At 38.1% G+C, this 17,640-nt stretch overlaps 1 protein-coding gene and 1 long non-coding RNA gene across 3 annotated transcripts; one reads left to right on the plus strand and one right to left on the minus strand.

The window, feature by feature from the left end:
- Positions 1 to 449: 449 nt before the first annotated feature.
- LOC103509870 (PAX3- and PAX7-binding protein 1) lies at positions 450 to 16,937 on the minus strand. 2 transcript variants are annotated; one of them, XM_008474503.2, is made up of 9 exons: positions 16,696 to 16,937; positions 13,240 to 13,338; positions 12,756 to 12,789; positions 4,863 to 5,057; positions 3,429 to 3,631; positions 2,775 to 2,925; positions 2,047 to 2,242; positions 1,124 to 1,328; positions 450 to 610 (listed from the first exon to the last, which is right to left on the minus strand). In XM_008474503.2, the coding sequence occupies exons 1-9, from the start codon at positions 16,921 to 16,923 to the stop codon at positions 497 to 499; spliced, it is 1,425 nt and encodes a 474-aa protein (XP_008472725.1). In that variant the 5' UTR covers positions 16,924 to 16,937; the 3' UTR covers positions 450 to 496. The 2 variants fall into 2 exon arrangements, with proteins under 2 accessions (XP_008472725.1, XP_017299835.1); XM_017444346.2 differs by lacking the exons at positions 13,240 to 13,338; positions 16,696 to 16,937 and having other exon boundaries at positions 12,745 to 13,233.
- On the plus strand, positions 16,060 to 16,814 carry LOC113467730. The gene is made up of 2 exons (XR_003391696.1): positions 16,060 to 16,479; positions 16,664 to 16,814. It is a non-coding gene; the product is annotated as an uncharacterized LOC113467730 (long non-coding RNA).
- Positions 16,938 to 17,640: the final 703 nt, after the last annotated feature.

Consider the following 17,640-nt stretch of genomic DNA (forward strand, 5'->3'; position numbering starts at 1 on the left):
AGGTTAACTGTGTAATGTTAAATTACCTCTTGTAAATGTAAATAGTATCTATTTAGTTTTTGATCACCTATACTATACTTGTATGAGTATGAGTAGGTATTTCTAATTGTCTTAATATCATGTATATATCATCTATTCCTACTCAATAAGTCACTAAATAACTCAATAAAACAATATTTTCTATGAAAACACTATTTTCTGCTGTTTTTTTTTGAGATGGAACATGTTATATATTGTAATTTACGGGTCTGTTCCGTAGTATGTCCCTCAGCAAATGAGCAAGGAGAGACAGAATACTTTCCGTTTAGATGCTGGGTCAATATAAGTAGGTACACCAGAAAAAAAAAAAAAAAAGAAATGGCAAGCTAGGGCGGAACTACTGGTTTAAAAAAAAAGGGGGAAATGATTCCCTGGTTAAATGCTTGGACAGAATCAGAACTTTTTTTTTACCTTTCCCCGTTGAAATCTTCAAAATGTTTACCGAGAGATTCAAGCTCTACACTGAATTCTTGAGTTTATCTGTTATTTGTCTGACTTGCCGTATGAACATATCGAGCTGAGTTATGCCAGAGTTTGGATTAAGCCAGGACCGAGGCAGAACACTGGAAACCTGTGGAGAGAAGAGAAAACATTGAAATAGTTTATTCAAACATTTCTACAGTTCCGTTTCCATAATTTCATTTTTGAATTTAAGATCTTAATAGGTAAATACGAAAATCGAATGTTGAGTAAAACGCCTTGTTAGGTTTTTGAAGCCAACCTAGTTAGGTTGGAGAATGATCCTCTGGTAAACGATATTTCGATTCCCACTCGGGACGAACTTTATCCTAAACAGATAAGCTTCGTTCTCGGAACGGCTGGCTTTCTCCTTGTCTCTTCGATTTCGGGACGATAAAACCTTCGTTGCTAGAGTTCCCTCTATCCTCTTGAAAAGAAAGACGTTTTCTATTTCCTTACAAAATTAATGGGATATAAATAATCATATATACTTGATGATTGATGATAATGAAGACATTCGTGTAAGTCCTTTTTAGATCATTCCGCATTAGGAAGGTAGTTTTATCAAAAAAGGCCAAAGTTGGTTAGGCCCTCCTTATAAATAATTAAAAGATAGAGTACTTACCATCTTACACTTCTCAGCCGCTACCAGAGGATCAGCAAATGTTCTTAATCCCAGAATCAGATATCTATTGAGTAGGGAATCGATAGCAATCTGTATAACTATCTCATCGGATAGTAGACCATGCCATCTTACTATATTACCGAGGAGTTTAACAGCACTGGCAAACTGACGCTGGAAAAACAAACTGGTTCGTCCTGACTCAACGCTGAAACACAAAACAAATTATATCATAGATATTATCTTTTTTCACTTTTCGTTTTCTTGCAAGTGACTTTGATTTGAAAGTTTGAAAACAGGGAAATTTCCTGAAGAAGTTGTCAGATTGTATTGGACATTTTAGCTAAATGCCCTTTTTATATTTTACAGCTTGAATTTGGTTGTATGTACACAATCAGTAATCACATAATAAGACATGGGGGCTTAATGTAGCCAGCAGCACGTGCAGTTACACGCGGTCAACTGTTCGGATACCAACCACGCTCCACGTTGCTTAACTCGTTCGGAAACTGATTCAACGTGGCATTAAATTTGTAGAAGATTGCTTTGTTCTACTTTTATATTTTACAGCTTGAATTTGGTTGTATGTACACAATCAGTAATCACAGAATAAGACATGGGGGCTTAATGTAGCCAGCAGCACGTGCAGTTACATGCGGTCAACTGTTTGGATACCAACCACGCTCCACGTTGCTTAACTCGTTCGGAAACTGATTCAATGTGGCATTAAATTTGTAGAAGATTGCTTTGTTCTACTTACTCATTCATATATATAGGTATAAACACATCGTCTGCCACAGCATTTCTACGCGGTCAACTGTTTGGATACCAACCACGCTCCACGTTGCTTACCTCGTTCGGAAACTGATTCAACGTGGCATTAAATTTGTAGAAGATTGCTTTGGACGAGCAGTTGTTCTACTTACTCATTCATATATATAGGTATAAACACATCGTCTGCCACAGCATTTCTACATTTCTCCACTATGGTATCAAGTAAACTATTGAGTATTTTACAATCACAGTCTAGAGTAGGATAGTCTTGAACTAGCTTGGTGATGGAACTGACGAGGCATACAGTCTGAGAGTTGGATAGGGGATCATATGCTGCTTTCACCACATCTGAAGAAAAGAAAAAAATCAAATAATTTTATCTTTGTAAGCCCTAGGTCCACGGTTCGATTGCCGTCGCGGAGCGACTACTTACCCTAAACAGATATTTCTTTCATTATTTTTCTTTTTTGGCAAGCTGGTCTTGTGGAATATATTTTAAACTTTACAATAGAAAGAAAAAAAGACTGATTTACCGAAAATATTGGGCAAAATCGAACTATTAATACATTTGGAACATAATAATAATATAAGTAATAATAATAATTAATAAATAATAATCAATAAATCAATAATAATAATAATAAACTGTACAACAGAAAGAAAAAAGACTGATTTACCGAAAATATTTGCAAAATCGAACTATTACTACCAGTTTGGAAATAATAATAATAATAAAATGCGGCGACCTGCAATTATGTATGTATTTTTGAGCGGAAGTTTACTTTCTTTCTTTGAAATAACTCAATTAAAGAATTCAAGATGCTAAGGTATGTATATGTACGTAGATTTTAGATTTGGAATATCGGAACTAGCTACTCACTTTCTAGTTTGGTGAGGATAACTTTCTCGATGACTTTGGGCAGAAGCATGACATCCGGGTCTTGAACCAAGGACTCTTCAGTTTCAGATCCATCTAATCCATACAGGAGTAAACTTTGAAACCATCGCTCCTCTTCTAGAGATTTCAGAGGCTGAAAATTAAATTCAAAATTAACTGAAGTGAATCTGAACTAGTAAGGAAATTTGTTTGTCTCCAAAAGTTTTGAAATTTATCAAAAAGAAGGAATTATCGATATTTGAGGTACATGCGCAAGTGGCCATCTAATCCATACAGGAGTAAACTTTGAAACCATCGCTCCTCCTCTAGAGATTTCAGAGGCTGGAAATTAAATTCAAAATTAACTGAGGTGAATCTGAACTAGTAAGGAAACTTGTTTGTCTCCAAAAGTTTTGAAATTTATCAAAAAGAAGGAATTATCGATATTTGAGGTACATGCGCAAGTGCCAAATTTGCAAAGGTGACAGAATTTTTTGTTTGTTTTTTTCTCGCGTAATCCGTTGAACCATATCTTATAATAGAGATACGAGTACCTTTTTTTTCAACTCTGGGAATCGAACCCGGGACCTTCGGCATGGCAACTATACGCTTTACCACTGGACCAACCGAGCTCTCTCAATTGCATCTCGTACATACCTGTGTCAAAGGGTTCCAGAAGAGAATATTGAAGCGTACAAACGGGCCGAGTATCTTAGAGAGACATAAACTGACATAGGCATCACGATATTGATCCGGCTCAAACTTCTTCCACCGCGCGAACTTGCCTAACACACATTCCACCTGACTAAATTCTTCATTCACATCCTCAAACACAATACGAGCATCTGATTCTATGGTTTCTGTAATAGAACATTAGGTTTGCGGTTAATCAAACATACCAGATATATGTCCATTAAGTAGTCTATCGACTTAGGATTAATAATAATAATAATAATATTGAAGTTTATTTTATGTCACATTAACAATAAAATGTTCTTTTAAACATGTAAAAAACTTTGATCATTGATTCAAAGCAATTCACATACCTATATACAATAAATGACGGTTATTGGTTAGATTTACCGTTATATTTAATTGGAGACCAAGTATCCAACTAAATATAACGATAAGAATAACGTAAGCACACTTTATCAATTCCTATGGCGTAGTGTCCATTGCACACCGGCAAGAGACCCGGGCTTGATCCCCGGCGAGGTTAAAAAAAATGTAACATACAAATTTCAAATGATTGATTCTATAGCTCGCTGTTGAGTAGGGAATACAATCCCGGGATTGGATTTAAATTTCGGGACCAGTCCCGGGATTGATAGAATTTCCAGTTTTTTACATGTTTGAACCCCTTTAGATCCGATTTAACAGAAATTTTTGATAAAAACCATTATTTCATCACCCTTAGTAGATAATACGTCCTGTACGACATTATTTTGGATTAAAAAACCTGAAAAGATGCAGAAAATAAACCTTTTGACAAATGCCATGCCAATGTCAAATGCCATGTCTATGTTTTCTATCGTCCATGCCTTAGGAGTTGGATCATTTGAGCCTTGGTATTATAATTAGGAGTTATCCAGTTATCTATAATAATTCCATGATACTCACGGCAGTCAATAGTCTGCTAGCAAAGGCGCTCGCCTGGTAAACAGGAGGGCGTGGGTTCAATCCCAGCCGAGGTATGGAATTTTATCCTCAATATAATTTGAGAATTTGACCACAATAATAGTAGTAGCCTACTGCTGGAGTAAAGGGACTTTTCAGTCCTATGCGAGCAGTATAAATAAGCACTATTACTATGTAGCCTACTGCTGGAGTAAAGGGACTTTTCAGTCCTATTCGAGCAGTATAAATAAGCACTATTATTATTATTAATATTTACCTTAAGGGTAAATATTGGTTATTTTTCAAGAAAATGATCAATCCCGATAATCCCGTGATTGGAAAATCACAATCCCGATCCCGAAATGAAAATCCCTATTCCCTACTGTTGAGGGACTGGGAAAATAAGTATGTATCTACAAATCGATGCCTGTGTACTTTTCTATTCACTTCCGGGGTTCGAACCCCCGTACTCACCTCTCTGGAGTCTGTATGCACTGGCCTCTGTCTCTGTCACCTCCTCATCACTTGACATGCCTTCTATATGTCCCCCTCCTCCTCCACTAATCTTCTCTCTCGCACGCATACGCCGAATACGTCTCCCCTCTCTCTCCGCAATACGTCTTGTTAGTTCTTCATTGGTATGTCTACCACTGCCTAGGCCCAGGATCTCTATAATAGCAAGGAGGGGGTAAAACCCGATATGTAAGTAGGGGGTCAAAAATAACCTTTCAAGATGTATAGTTTATTATTCAACAAATGAGGGGTTTCATGCAAAAACGCCTTACAACTTAGACCTACCACTGCCTAGGCCCAGGATCTCTATAATAGCAAGGAGGGGGTAAAACCCGATATGTGAGTAGGGGGTCAAAAATAACCTTTCAAGATGTATAGTTTATTATTCAACAAATGAGGGGTTTCATGCAAAAACGCCTTACAACTTAGAACCAATGAGTCGTTTTTGTGTCAAACAACTTAACAGTATACCCACATACCCACCCATCAAGTCAAAGACTGCCGCATAAGTGAATTTGACTCGAGAATTTCCAAAAATAGAATGACGAAGTTTATAACCATTAAAATAAAACATCTTCGAGGCTCAAACACAAAAAGCCCAATCCGAGGTTTAGGTGTAGGGGCAAACAGCCCTAAAGGATGAGTTAAGCTTATACGAATCTGCAATCTTATATGCATAAGGTCAATATGAAAGATCGTGTTAAGCAAGAACGAAAGAAAATCTTCAACTGCCTCTACACACTGGGAAAATTTAGAGGCATATTCCCCATGGAGAAACGAAAACTTGTAGAGTGCCTTGTTTTCTCTCATTTTTAGTCCGTCCTTCCTTTATAATTACAATAGTAATAAAAAGGTATAAGGGACGGACTATTGTTTTCGCTTCGGTGTCTGTCAGTCTGTCTGTCGGTCGGTCGGTCGGTCGGTCGGTCGGTCGGTCTGTCCCCATAGAAGGACTTATCCAAACCTGGTCGACCTATATATCAAATTAAAGGTCTTTTTACCAGGAACACGAAAATGGTGGTGCAAATTTTGTCCAGAAAACCATAAAGCCAAAAAACCAAAAAAATATATGTACCTAGATTTTAGATTTGGAATATCGGAACTAGCTACTCACTTTCTAGTTTGGTGAGGATAACTTTCTCGATGACTTTGGGCAGAAGCATGACATCCGGGTCTTGAACCAAGGACTCTTCAGTCTCAGATTCATCTAATCCATACAGGAGTAAACTTTGAAACCATCGCTCCTCCTCTAGAGATTTCAGAGGCTGAAAATTAAATTCAAAATTAACTGAGGTGAATCTGAACTACTAGTAAGGAAACTTGTTTGTCTCCAAAAGTTTTGAACTTTATCAAAAAGAAGGAATTATCGATATTTGAGGTACATGCGCAAGTGCCAAATTTGCAAAGGTGACAATTTTTTGTTTGTTTTTTTCTCGAGTAATCCGTTGAACCATATCTTATAACAGAAATACGAGTACCTTTATTTCCAACTCTGGGAATCGAGCCCGGGACCTTCGGCATGGCAACTATACGCTTTACCACTGGACCAACCGAGCTCTCTCATTTGCATCGCGTACATACCTGTGTCAAAGGGTTCCAGAAGAGAATATTGAAGCGTACAAACGGGCCGAGAATCTTAGAGAGACATAAACTGACATAGGCATCACGATATTGATCCGGCTCAAACTTCTTCCACCGCGCGAACTTGCCTAACACACATTTGTTTGTAACTCGTCAGTTATTCTGATGAAGACACCCAGTATTGTATTTTCTTCGACAAAAAGCTTAGAAGTTGACCCACGAGAGTGATATAACTTATGGGACATCCTGAACATTATTGAAGTATGGGGGAGTCCCTAGAGACCTATAGGTACATGGAGGAGAATCATATACAGGGTGTAAGGAAAGTTAGGACTGTTAGGAGACAGGATTAGACAATCTAGGTTCGCTATTCAGGCCGTGGTTATGAACAGGGCTGAGATAGGCCATTCTGAGATGTTCTTGGCAAGTGGAAAATGATGTGGTAACTTAACACAGAATGTAAGGAAAGTTAGGAGACAGAGGATTAGACAATGTAGGTTCGCTATTCAAGTGCTATTTGTGTCCTGTTTAAGAGGTTTGATAGAGGTACCTTTAACTGCTAAGGTCTTACCGAAAGCGAAGAGAGGCCAGGATAGAGAAAGCCAGCCGTTCCGAGAACGAACCTTATCTATTTAGGATAAAATCCGCCCCGGGCGGGAATCGAACCCAAGACCTAGCACTTACAAAGTAGAAGCGCTACTTTTCAAGCTAACTAGGCTGTTAAAATGATATGTATTTCAATTTTGCCTTTCATTTCCTTTCCTGTGTTCCCCTTTCCTTTCAATATTTCGATTTTAACAGTCTTCCCCACCTTCAAAAGTGATTTATTTAAGATAATCTTGTGATTTTCTCCCCAGGTGGAGTTCCTGTGTTCTGAGAACATCAACTTGGGGTATAATATGTCGAAAAACTCGATTTTCGTTTTATTACCTTATCTTACTAAGAGAAATGAGATCTTTCGATTGGTCTAGAAATTATATCTCTACGACTTGGGTACCGTTCCTGAGATAGCGATGGTGAAACAATACATACAAATTTCAAATGATTGATTCTATAGCTCGCTGTTGAGTAGGGATTCCAATCCTGGGATTGGATTTAAATTTCGGGAAAACTGGAAATTCCCGGGATTGATAGAATTTCCAGTTTTTTACATGTTTGAACCCCTTTAGATTCGATTTGACAGAAATTTTTGATAAAAACCGTTATTTCATCACCCTTAGTAGATAATACGTCCTGTACGACATTATTTTGGATTAAAAAACCTGAAAAGATGCAGGAAATAAACCTTTTGACAAATGCCATGCCAATGGTCTATGTTTTCTATCGTCCATGCCTTAGGAGTTGGATCATTTGAGCCTTGGTATTATGATTATGAGTTATCCAGTTATCTATAATAATTGCAAGATACTCACGACAGTCAAGAGTCTGCTAGCAAAGGTCTTGAACATAATTTTAGTTGGCAATTGGTAATGGGACTAATAATGGGTATAATATTAATATGTCGAAAAACTCGATTTTCGTTTTATTACCTTACCTTACTAAGAGAAATGAGATCTTTCGATTGGTCTAGAAATTATATCTCTACGACTTGGGTACCGTTCCTGAGATAGCGATGGTGAAACTTTCAATAAATTGCGATTTCCCTAAAGTTGGTGTTTTCAACATATCACCATATACTTCTGAATGTGGGGTTTAGATGGGGACGTGTAGACACCAAATTTAATGAAATTTTGAATAACTAATTGTTCTTATCATTGTGGTAGTTTTTGTTTTGGAATGCGTGAAATATTTTAAACTTTTAATGTGAAAAATAACCAATATTTAGCCTTAAATTTCAAGAAAATGATCAATCCCGATAATCCCGTGATTGGAAAATCACAATCCCGATCCCGAAATGAAAATCCCTATTCCCTACTGTTGAGGGATTGGGGAAATAAGTATGTATCTACAAATCGATGCCTGTGTACTTTTCTATTCAGTTCCGGGGTTCGAACCCCCGTACTCACCTCTCTGGAGTCTGTATGCACTGGCCTCTGTCTCTGTCACCTCCTCATCATGCGATTTCCCTAAAGTTGGTGTTTTCAACATATCACCATATACTTCTGAAGGTGCGATTTAGATGGGGACGTGTAGACACCAAATTTAATGAAATTTTGAATAACTAATTGTTCTTATTATTGTAGTAGTTGTTGTTTTGGAATGCGTGATATATTTTAAACTTTTAATGTAAAAAATAACCAATATTTAGCCTTGAATTTGAAGAAAATGATCAATCCCGATAATCCCGTGATTGGAAAATCACAATCCCGATCCCGAAATGAAAATCCCTATTCCCTACTGTTGAGGGACTGGGGAAATAAGTATGTATCTACAAATCGATGCCTGTGTACATTTCTATTCAGTTCCGGGGTTCGAACCCCCGTACTCACCTCTCTGGAGTCTGTATGCACTGGCCTCTGTCTCTGTCACCTCCTCATCAACTTATGTATATTTGAACAGAAACAAACCCGCGACATAGGCTTACAAGGCAGACGCGCTACCTTTCAAGCTAACTACATACCTGAGTCAAAGGGTTCCAGAAGAGAATATTGAAGCGTACAAACGGGCCGAGTATCTTAGAGAGACATAAACTGACATAGGCATCACGATATTGATCCGGCTCAAACTTCTTCCACCGCGCGAACTTGCCTAACACACATTCCACCTGACTAAATTCTTCATTAACATCCTCAAACACAATACGAGCATCTGATTCTATGGTTTCTGTAATAGAACATGAGGTTTGCGGTTAATCAAACATACCAGATATATGTCCATTAAGTAGTCTATCGACTTATGATTCAAAGCAATTCACATACGTATATAATTTCAACAAATAATTTCAAATCTCCAGATGCACTCAATAAAGAACTGACTAAAGCTATCCTCTTAGCAGCGAAAAAGACAATTCCGCGGGGCCGTATGGCTAAATTTAAGAACTTCTGGACGAAGAAACTTTCAGTCCTAAAAACCAAAAGGAACAAATCCAGGAAGACTGCAGAAAGACTCAAAACCAGAGAAGCTGTTATGGAATGGAAAATATTTTAGAGGATAAGCGCCCATATGAAACTCTCCGAGACTGGTTGATTCCCTCTGACTTTGGTTATATGCTTGGACAGAATCAGAACTTTTTCTTTTTACCTTTCCCCGTTGAAATCTTCAAAATGTTCACCGAGAGATTCAAGCTCTACACTGAATTCTTGAGTTTATCTGTTATTTGTCTGACTTGCCGTATGAACATATCGAGCTGAGTTATGCCAGAGTTTGAGACTGGTTGATTCCCTGGTTAAATGCTTGGACAGAATCAGAACTTTTTTTTTTACCTTTCCCCGTTGAAATCTTCAAAATGTTCACCGAGAGGATTCAAGCTCTACACTGAATTCTTGAGTTTATCTGTTATTTGTCTGACTTGCCGTATGAACATATCGAGCTGAGTTATGCCAGAGTTTGGATTAAGCCAGGACCGAGGCAGAACACTGGAAACCTGTGGAGAGAAGAGAAAACATTGAAATAGTTTATTCAAACATTTCTACAGTTCCGTTTCCATAATTTCAACGTTAAATTTAAGATCTTAATAGGTAAATACGAAAATCGAATGTTGAGTAAAACGCCTTGTTAGGTTTTCGATGCCAACCTAGTTAGGTTTGAGAATGATCCCCTGGTAAACGATATTTCGATTCCCACTCGGAACGAACTTTATACTAAACAGATAAGTTCTAGGAACGGCTGGCTTTCTCCTTGTCTCTTCGATTTCGGGACGATAAAACCTTCGTTGCTAGAGTTCCCTCTATCCTCTTGAAAAAAAAAATACTGCAGTGTTTGGGAATTTTGAAGTAGATATAGAAAGAATGAGGAAGGATATTTTAATAATGTGAGAGTATCTAATGTACAAAATACAATACCTATACCTAGGTAGGTACATAGGTGTGCGAAAGTAGATAGCAAAGTAGAGATATGCTCTTCTAATTAATAGGAAACTTAATCTACAATAGCTATCTACTAAATCTATCTACAAAACAAAACTCGTGGACTCAAATATAGGTATTACGTACCACGTGTTCGAAAGCGTACAAGTTTGTCATTTTGTTTGTCTGTAAATCTTTAGGCATGTGTAGCAGCTATGTATAACTGTAGTTCTGATATCTCCACTAATAGGTAATAAACTACATAGTAGGTAGATTTTAAATTCTGCTGGAAAAATTGTCATAATGTACCTACATACTCTTACAACCTACACATTTTCAGCATACATATTAGTTTTTGGGGGATCATTGCGTGCTATTTGTGTAAGTCCTTTTTAAGAGGTTTGATAGAGGTACCTTTAACTCCTAAGGTCTTATCGCAAGCGAAGAGAGGAGGACATGTTAGCAAAAAGCCAGCCGTTCCGAGAACGAACCTTATCTATTTAGGATAAAATTTGCCCCGGGCGGGAATCGAACCCAAGACCTAGCACTTACAAAGTAGAAGCGCTACTTTTCAAGCTAACTAGGCTGTTAAAATGATATGTATTTCAATTTTGCCTTTCATTTCCTTTCCTGTGTTCTCCTTTCCTTTCAATATTTCGATTTTAACTGTATTCCCCACCTTCAAAAGTGATTTATTTAAGATAATCTTGGGATTTTCTCGTGTAAGGAAAGCTAGGGTACACAGAATTAGACTTTCTAGGTTCGCTATTCAAGTGCTATTTGTGTCCTTTTTAAGAGGTTTGAAAGAGGTACCTTTAACTCCTAAGGTCTTAACGAAGAGAGGGCAGGATAGAGAAAGTCAGCCGTTCCGAGAACGAACCTTATTTGTTTAGGATAAAATTCGCCCCGGGCGGGAATCGAACCCAAGACCTAGCACTTACTAAGTAGAAGCGCTACTTTTCAAGCAAACTAAGCTGTTAAAATGATATGTATTTCAATTTTGCCTTTCATTTCCTTTCCTGTGTTCCCCTTTCCTTTCAATATTTCGATTTTGACAGTCTTCCCCACCTTAAAAAATGAATTATTTAAGATAATCTTGTGATTTTCTCCCCAGGTGGAGTTCCTGTGTTCTGAGAACATCAACTTGGAGACTATGGTGATCTATGATTGGCGATTATGGTCGCGGATTTGGCGATTTTGTTCGCGGATTTTGCGATTATGTTCGCGGATTTGGCAATTATGTTCGCGGATTCGCATCCCGAATAAGTTTTGGATATTTGGCAAGCCTACCTCTATCCAAACCTCTTTAAAAAAGTCGAAATAACTGCAACCCCTGCGGGAGTCACATACACAAAAAGCCCACTCCGAGGTTCAGGTGTAGGGGCAAACAGCCCTAAAGGATGGGTTAAGCTTATACGAATCTGCAATTTTATATGCATAAGGTCAACATGAAAAATCGTGTTAAGCAAGAACGAAAGAAAATCTTCAACTGCTTCTACACACTGGGAAAATTTAGAGGCATATTCCCCATGGAGCTAAAACGAAAACTTGTAGAGTGCCTTGTTTTCTCTCATTTTTACTACTGTGATCAAGTTTAAGGTGGTCTTAGTGGGGAACTTGGGCAGAGCCTGCAAGTTGCCCAGAATGCTTTTGTTAGATATGTGTGTAACTTGAGAAGGTATGATCATGTGTCTGATTTCTATACTCAGCTGGAATGGTTGAGTTTGGAACAAAGATGAAATGTGTATGACCTGACTCTACTTTTCAAAATAATAAGGCGTATCCTCACCATGTGGGAATCTTGCTATTAAAGTTGGTTAAAAAGAGAGTACACCCACGGGCTTAAACCAAAAAGGTCCTACTAAGCCAACAGTATAAAAATACCCTGATTTTGATCAAGTTTTCGGTTCAACCACAAATCTGTGATCAAGTTTACGGTGGTCTTAGTGGGGAACTTGGGCAGAGCCTGCAAGTTGCCCAGAATGCTCGAGTTAGATATGTGTGTAACTTGAGAGGGTATGATCATGTGTCTGATTTCAGCTGGAATGGTTGAGTTTGGAACAAAGACGAAATGTTTATGACCTGACTCTACTCTTCAAAATAATAAGGCGTATCCTCACTCCTCACCATGTGGGAATCTTGCTATTAAAGTTGTTAAAAAAGAGAGTAGACCCACGGGCTTAAACCAAAAAGGTCCTACTAAGCCAACAGTATAAAAATACCCTGATTTTGATCAAGTTTTCGGTTCAACCACAAATATGTAAAAAAAAAGTAGAAGGATTGGATTGTAAACAAAGGTATAACAAAATGAAAATTACAAGATACAGACTGTTGTTGGGATTGGCCGGTGACATTTCCTCTGCCTGATCCTTCACATCCTGCCTCCTCCTTGTTATTAATCCACTAGCTTGGCGTTCCACTAATGTGAGTGCCCGCTGCTCCAATGCCACTAGGACTGGAATCTGTACAACACATGGAGATAGGAGAGGGGGAGGGGGGAGAGAATGAATTAGTACAATGGAAACTTTGCCTACATGCATAACATACAATATACACTTAGATACGTATATAAGATACAATATACACTTACATACGTACATAAGATACAATATACACTTACATACGTACATAGTGCCAGGTCATCCACAACCATCACTACAAATTGAGAAACACTGAATGTCAAGAAGTAGAAGTGAAATACTGTGTCTTGGCGGCAAACATAGTGACTTGCGAGATATCCATTCTCAATCTACGACTATTTCGTCCTTACTAAAACCTCCAAATTTGCACTTGTTATTTCACAAATATTTCGCCTGATCCTTCACATCCTGCCTCCTCCTTGTTATTAATCCACTCGCTTGACGTTCCACTAATGTGAGTGCCCGCTGCTCCAATGCCACTAGGACTGGAATCTGTACAACACATGGAGATAGGAGAGGGGGAGAGGGGGGGAGAATGAATTAGTACAATGGAAACTTTGCCTACATGCATAAGATACAATATACACTTACATACGTACATAAGATACAATATACACTTACATACGCACATAGTGCCAGGTCATCCACAACCATCACTAGAAATTGAAAAACACTGAATGTCAAGAAGTAGACGTGAAATACTGTGTCTTGGGGGCAAACATAGTGACTTGTGACTTGCGAGATATCCATTCTCAATCTACGACTATTTCGTCCTTACTAAAACCTCCAAATTTGCACTTGTTATTTCACAAATATTTACGTATATAAGATACAATATACACTTACATACGCACATAGTGCCAGGTCATCCACAACCATCACTACAAATTGAAAAACACTGAATGTCAAGAAGTAGACGTTAAATACTGTGTCTTGGCGGCAAACATAGTGACTTGCGAGATATCCATTCTCAATCTACGACTATTTCGTCCTCACTAAAACCTCCAAATTTGCACTTGTTATTTCACAAATATTTTGACACATCAGGAAGGCACCTATCAAGTGGGTCTCAATACAAGGTATTCCTCTGAAATATTGTGTCATAATGTGACCAAGTATTTATGGCATCGTCCTCAGGTACTCAGTACTTGATATCTACATAGGTAGAGAATGATTCCGTTGTTTCTTCAGGTGATGATAATGCTTTTCCATTTGAGAGTCCTCAGCTACTCAGTACTTGATATCTACATAGGTAGAGGATGATTCCGTTGTTTCTTCAGGTGATGATAATGCTCTTCCATTTGAGTCTCAGTTATCTTCGCCTTCTGGTACCGTAAAATGCAAAATACCTAGTTCAATAGTTAAATCACCAATAGTGCTATCGGGCTATGAAAACAAAAAAGTTGTACTTACTTATCGAGCGTGTACTCCCTTTGCACACATTTGCCATCTATTCTGGTAAAATGCAAAATATCGGGCTATGAAAACAAAAAAGTTTGTACTTACTTATCGAGCGTGTACTCCCTTTGCATACATTTGCCATCTGAACAACATTCTACACTCCTTGATCTCGCAATACTTACCAATAATCCCCTATGCTAACATGACAACTTTTTTTTTATCTATGAATTTCCTTCTTTATGCATTCTTATTTTGCATATTTTCGACTCGATATTTATCAAAAAGTATATTGTGTGTCCGAAGCTCATCAGTTGATGTATTTTTAAGATACCTGCTTTACACACAAAAAACACGAAATGAATTTTAAAATTATACCTAGCACCACAGGCAAATTTTTCGAACATTTTGTTCAAACTTTCAGTGTGATAAAACTTCAAATCTACAGCACCGCAGGCAAAATTCTTTAAAAAAGCATGAAGCTGAAGCTCAGAGCTTGCCATGTTTTAATGTTTGACATTATTTACCTAATTCTTATTTTTTATCCTAATTTCAACTAACCCTAAAAGGAGCAAAATTTACGCACATAGTGCCAGGTCATCCACAACCATCACTACAAATTGAGAAACACTGAATGTCAAGAAGTAGACGTGAAATACTGTGTCTTGGGGGCAAACATAGTGACTTGCGAGATATCCATTCTCAATCTACGACTATTTCGTCCTTACTAAAACCTCCGAATTTGCACTTGTTATTTCACAAATATTTTGACACATCAGGAAGGCACCTATCAAGTGGGACTCAATACAAGGTATTCCTCTGAAATATTGTGTTATAATGTGACCAAGTATTTATGGCATAGTCCTCAGCTACTCAGTACTTGATATCTACATAGGTAGAGAATGATTCCGTTGTTTCTTCAGGTGATGATAACGCTTTTCCATTTGAGTCTCAGTTATCTTCGCCTTCTGGTAAAATGCAAAATATCGGGCTATGAAAACAAAAAAGTTGTACTTACTTATCGAGCGTGTACTCGTATGTCCTGGCCTTTCAAACGACAACTTGGTAGCAAAGTATTGGGATGCACGAGGGAAAATGACCTAATAGTCAACTCCGAGCATTTGAAAACAACAACAACAACAACATACGTATATACAATAAATGACGGTTATTGGTTAGATTTACCGTTATATTTAATTGGAGACCAAGTATCCAACTAAATATAACGATAAGAATACTTCTGGTGCCGTAAAATGCAAAATACCTAGTTCAATAGTGGAATCACCAATAGTGCTATCGGGCTATGAAAACAAAAAAGTTGTACTTACTTATCGAGCGTGTACTCCCTTTGCACACATTTGCCATCTGAACAACATTCTACACTCCTTGATCTCGGAATACTTACCAATAGTCCCCTATGCTAACATGACAACTTTTTTTTTATCTATGAAATCTATGGCGTAGTGTCCATTGCACACCGGCAAGAGACCCGGACTTGATCCCCGGCGAGGTTAAAAAAATGTAACATACAAATTTCAAATGATTGATTCTATAGCTCGCTGTTGAGTAGGGATTCCAATCCTGGGATTGATAGAATTTCCAGTTTTTTACATGTTTCAACCCCTTTAGATCCGATTTGACAGAAATTTTTGATAAAAACCGTTATTTCATCACCCTTAGTAGGTAATACGTCCTCTACGACATTATTTTGGATTAAATAAACCTGAAAAGATGCAGAAAATAAACCTTTTGACAAATGCCATGCCAATGGTCTATGTTTTCTATCGTCCATGCCTTAGGAGTTGGACTCGATATTTATATTATACGTATAGCAGATATATTGAGCATTGTTATCACTTATCTGAGTACATTATTTCCCCCCTTTGCATAAATCTCCTGTGCATTGAGCACCAGATCACACGATGTGAAACGGAAAATAAAAGGAAGCAATGTGGACATCGGAATAGGAGGGGGGGGGAGTGTCAAAGCCTCACTCGCTTATCAAGTACAAATTCAACATGGAAAAGCTTCAATGACTGACAAAAACAATACTTTTCTGCTAATGTATTACAGTACTACCAAATATTAATGAGGACAAGGGAGAAAATATGACACAGAAAAAGAATCAGTAGATAACAAAACGGCAGCAAGAACATTGTCGCAACTAAGAAAAGGGGGAAACCCAAAAGACGTAAATGTGGACATGGAAGATATGGGGAGAGGATGAGGAGGAAGGTTGTCCACTAATGTATTACAGTACTACCAAATATTAATTAGGACAAGGGAGAAAATATGACACAGAAAAAGAATCAGTAGATAACAAAACGGCAGCAAGAAAATTGTCGCAACTAAGAAAAGGGGGAAACCCAAAAGACGTAAATGTGGACATGGAAGATATGGGGAGAGGATGAGGAGGAAGGTTGTCCATATGAAATGTTGGCTGATAAATACCTTTTCATCCAAACACTCGACCAGATCGGTCACATACCCGCGCATATCTTGATAGAATTTAAACCTGGTGGCCAGGAGAGGCCCCGCTGTGTTTAGTTTCTCAACATCCGCTTGGAGCGCTGCTGACTCATCAAGGAGAGCCTGCTTGTCTAGTGTATGACGTCGGTATGTCTCCTGCAGGCTGCACAGTCTAGAATAGGATGGAAACAGGGGGTCAGCTATGATCATTTCTTGCAGGGTAAAACCCCCTTGTCCTTGGCTCCCACACCCAGCCAAATGAAAAGTGAAACTGATTCTCTCTCCCTCCTCCCTCCCACCTCCTCTCTCTCTAACTCCCTAGAGTAGTGAAAAGGCTCGGATGTTTTTGTAACAGATCCTGGTTTGTCCTCATTTTGTCCCTGTTACGATTTTCATTTTCTCTCTTCTCCTCCCTTTTCCTCTGTCCTGTGTCTCCTTCTGAATCTTCGTCTCCTCCTCCTTCCGAAACTAAATAAACGTAACGATAATGAAAGAGAAGTAAGAGAACAAAAAAAAAAGTAAAAAATAGTAAAAATACGAAAATGAAAACCAAAACAAAAAGAAAAGTCAACGTTGTCAAGTTAACGCGATGGGATTATCGTACAAATTCAATGTTGCCAAGTTAACGCAATGGAGAATGGAATTGCCGTACAAAAAATCGTGTATTTCCGTACATGACCAAGAAAGAACCGTACAAAAATTAGGCCTTGGTCTCACGTCTCTCAGGTAACTCAGGTTCTAGTCTTGTACCGGAAATCTGATTGGTTGATTTCAAAAAAAAAAAAAAAAAAATCAGCCAATCAGAAAGCTTAAACCGAGTTTAAAACTTAAATTTAATGGAGTCTAAACTCACCTTGTGGCTCTCGGCCTTGACCAATCAGATTGCTTGATCCAAAAACTATAGTAGAGCCCCATATCTCACAGGTA

Source organism: Diaphorina citri, unplaced genomic scaffold (genome assembly GCF_000475195.1).
Source record: "Diaphorina citri unplaced genomic scaffold, Diaci psyllid genome assembly version 1.1 scaffold538, whole genome shotgun sequence".
Classification (NCBI taxonomy): Eukaryota; Metazoa; Arthropoda; class Insecta; order Hemiptera; family Psyllidae; genus Diaphorina; species Diaphorina citri.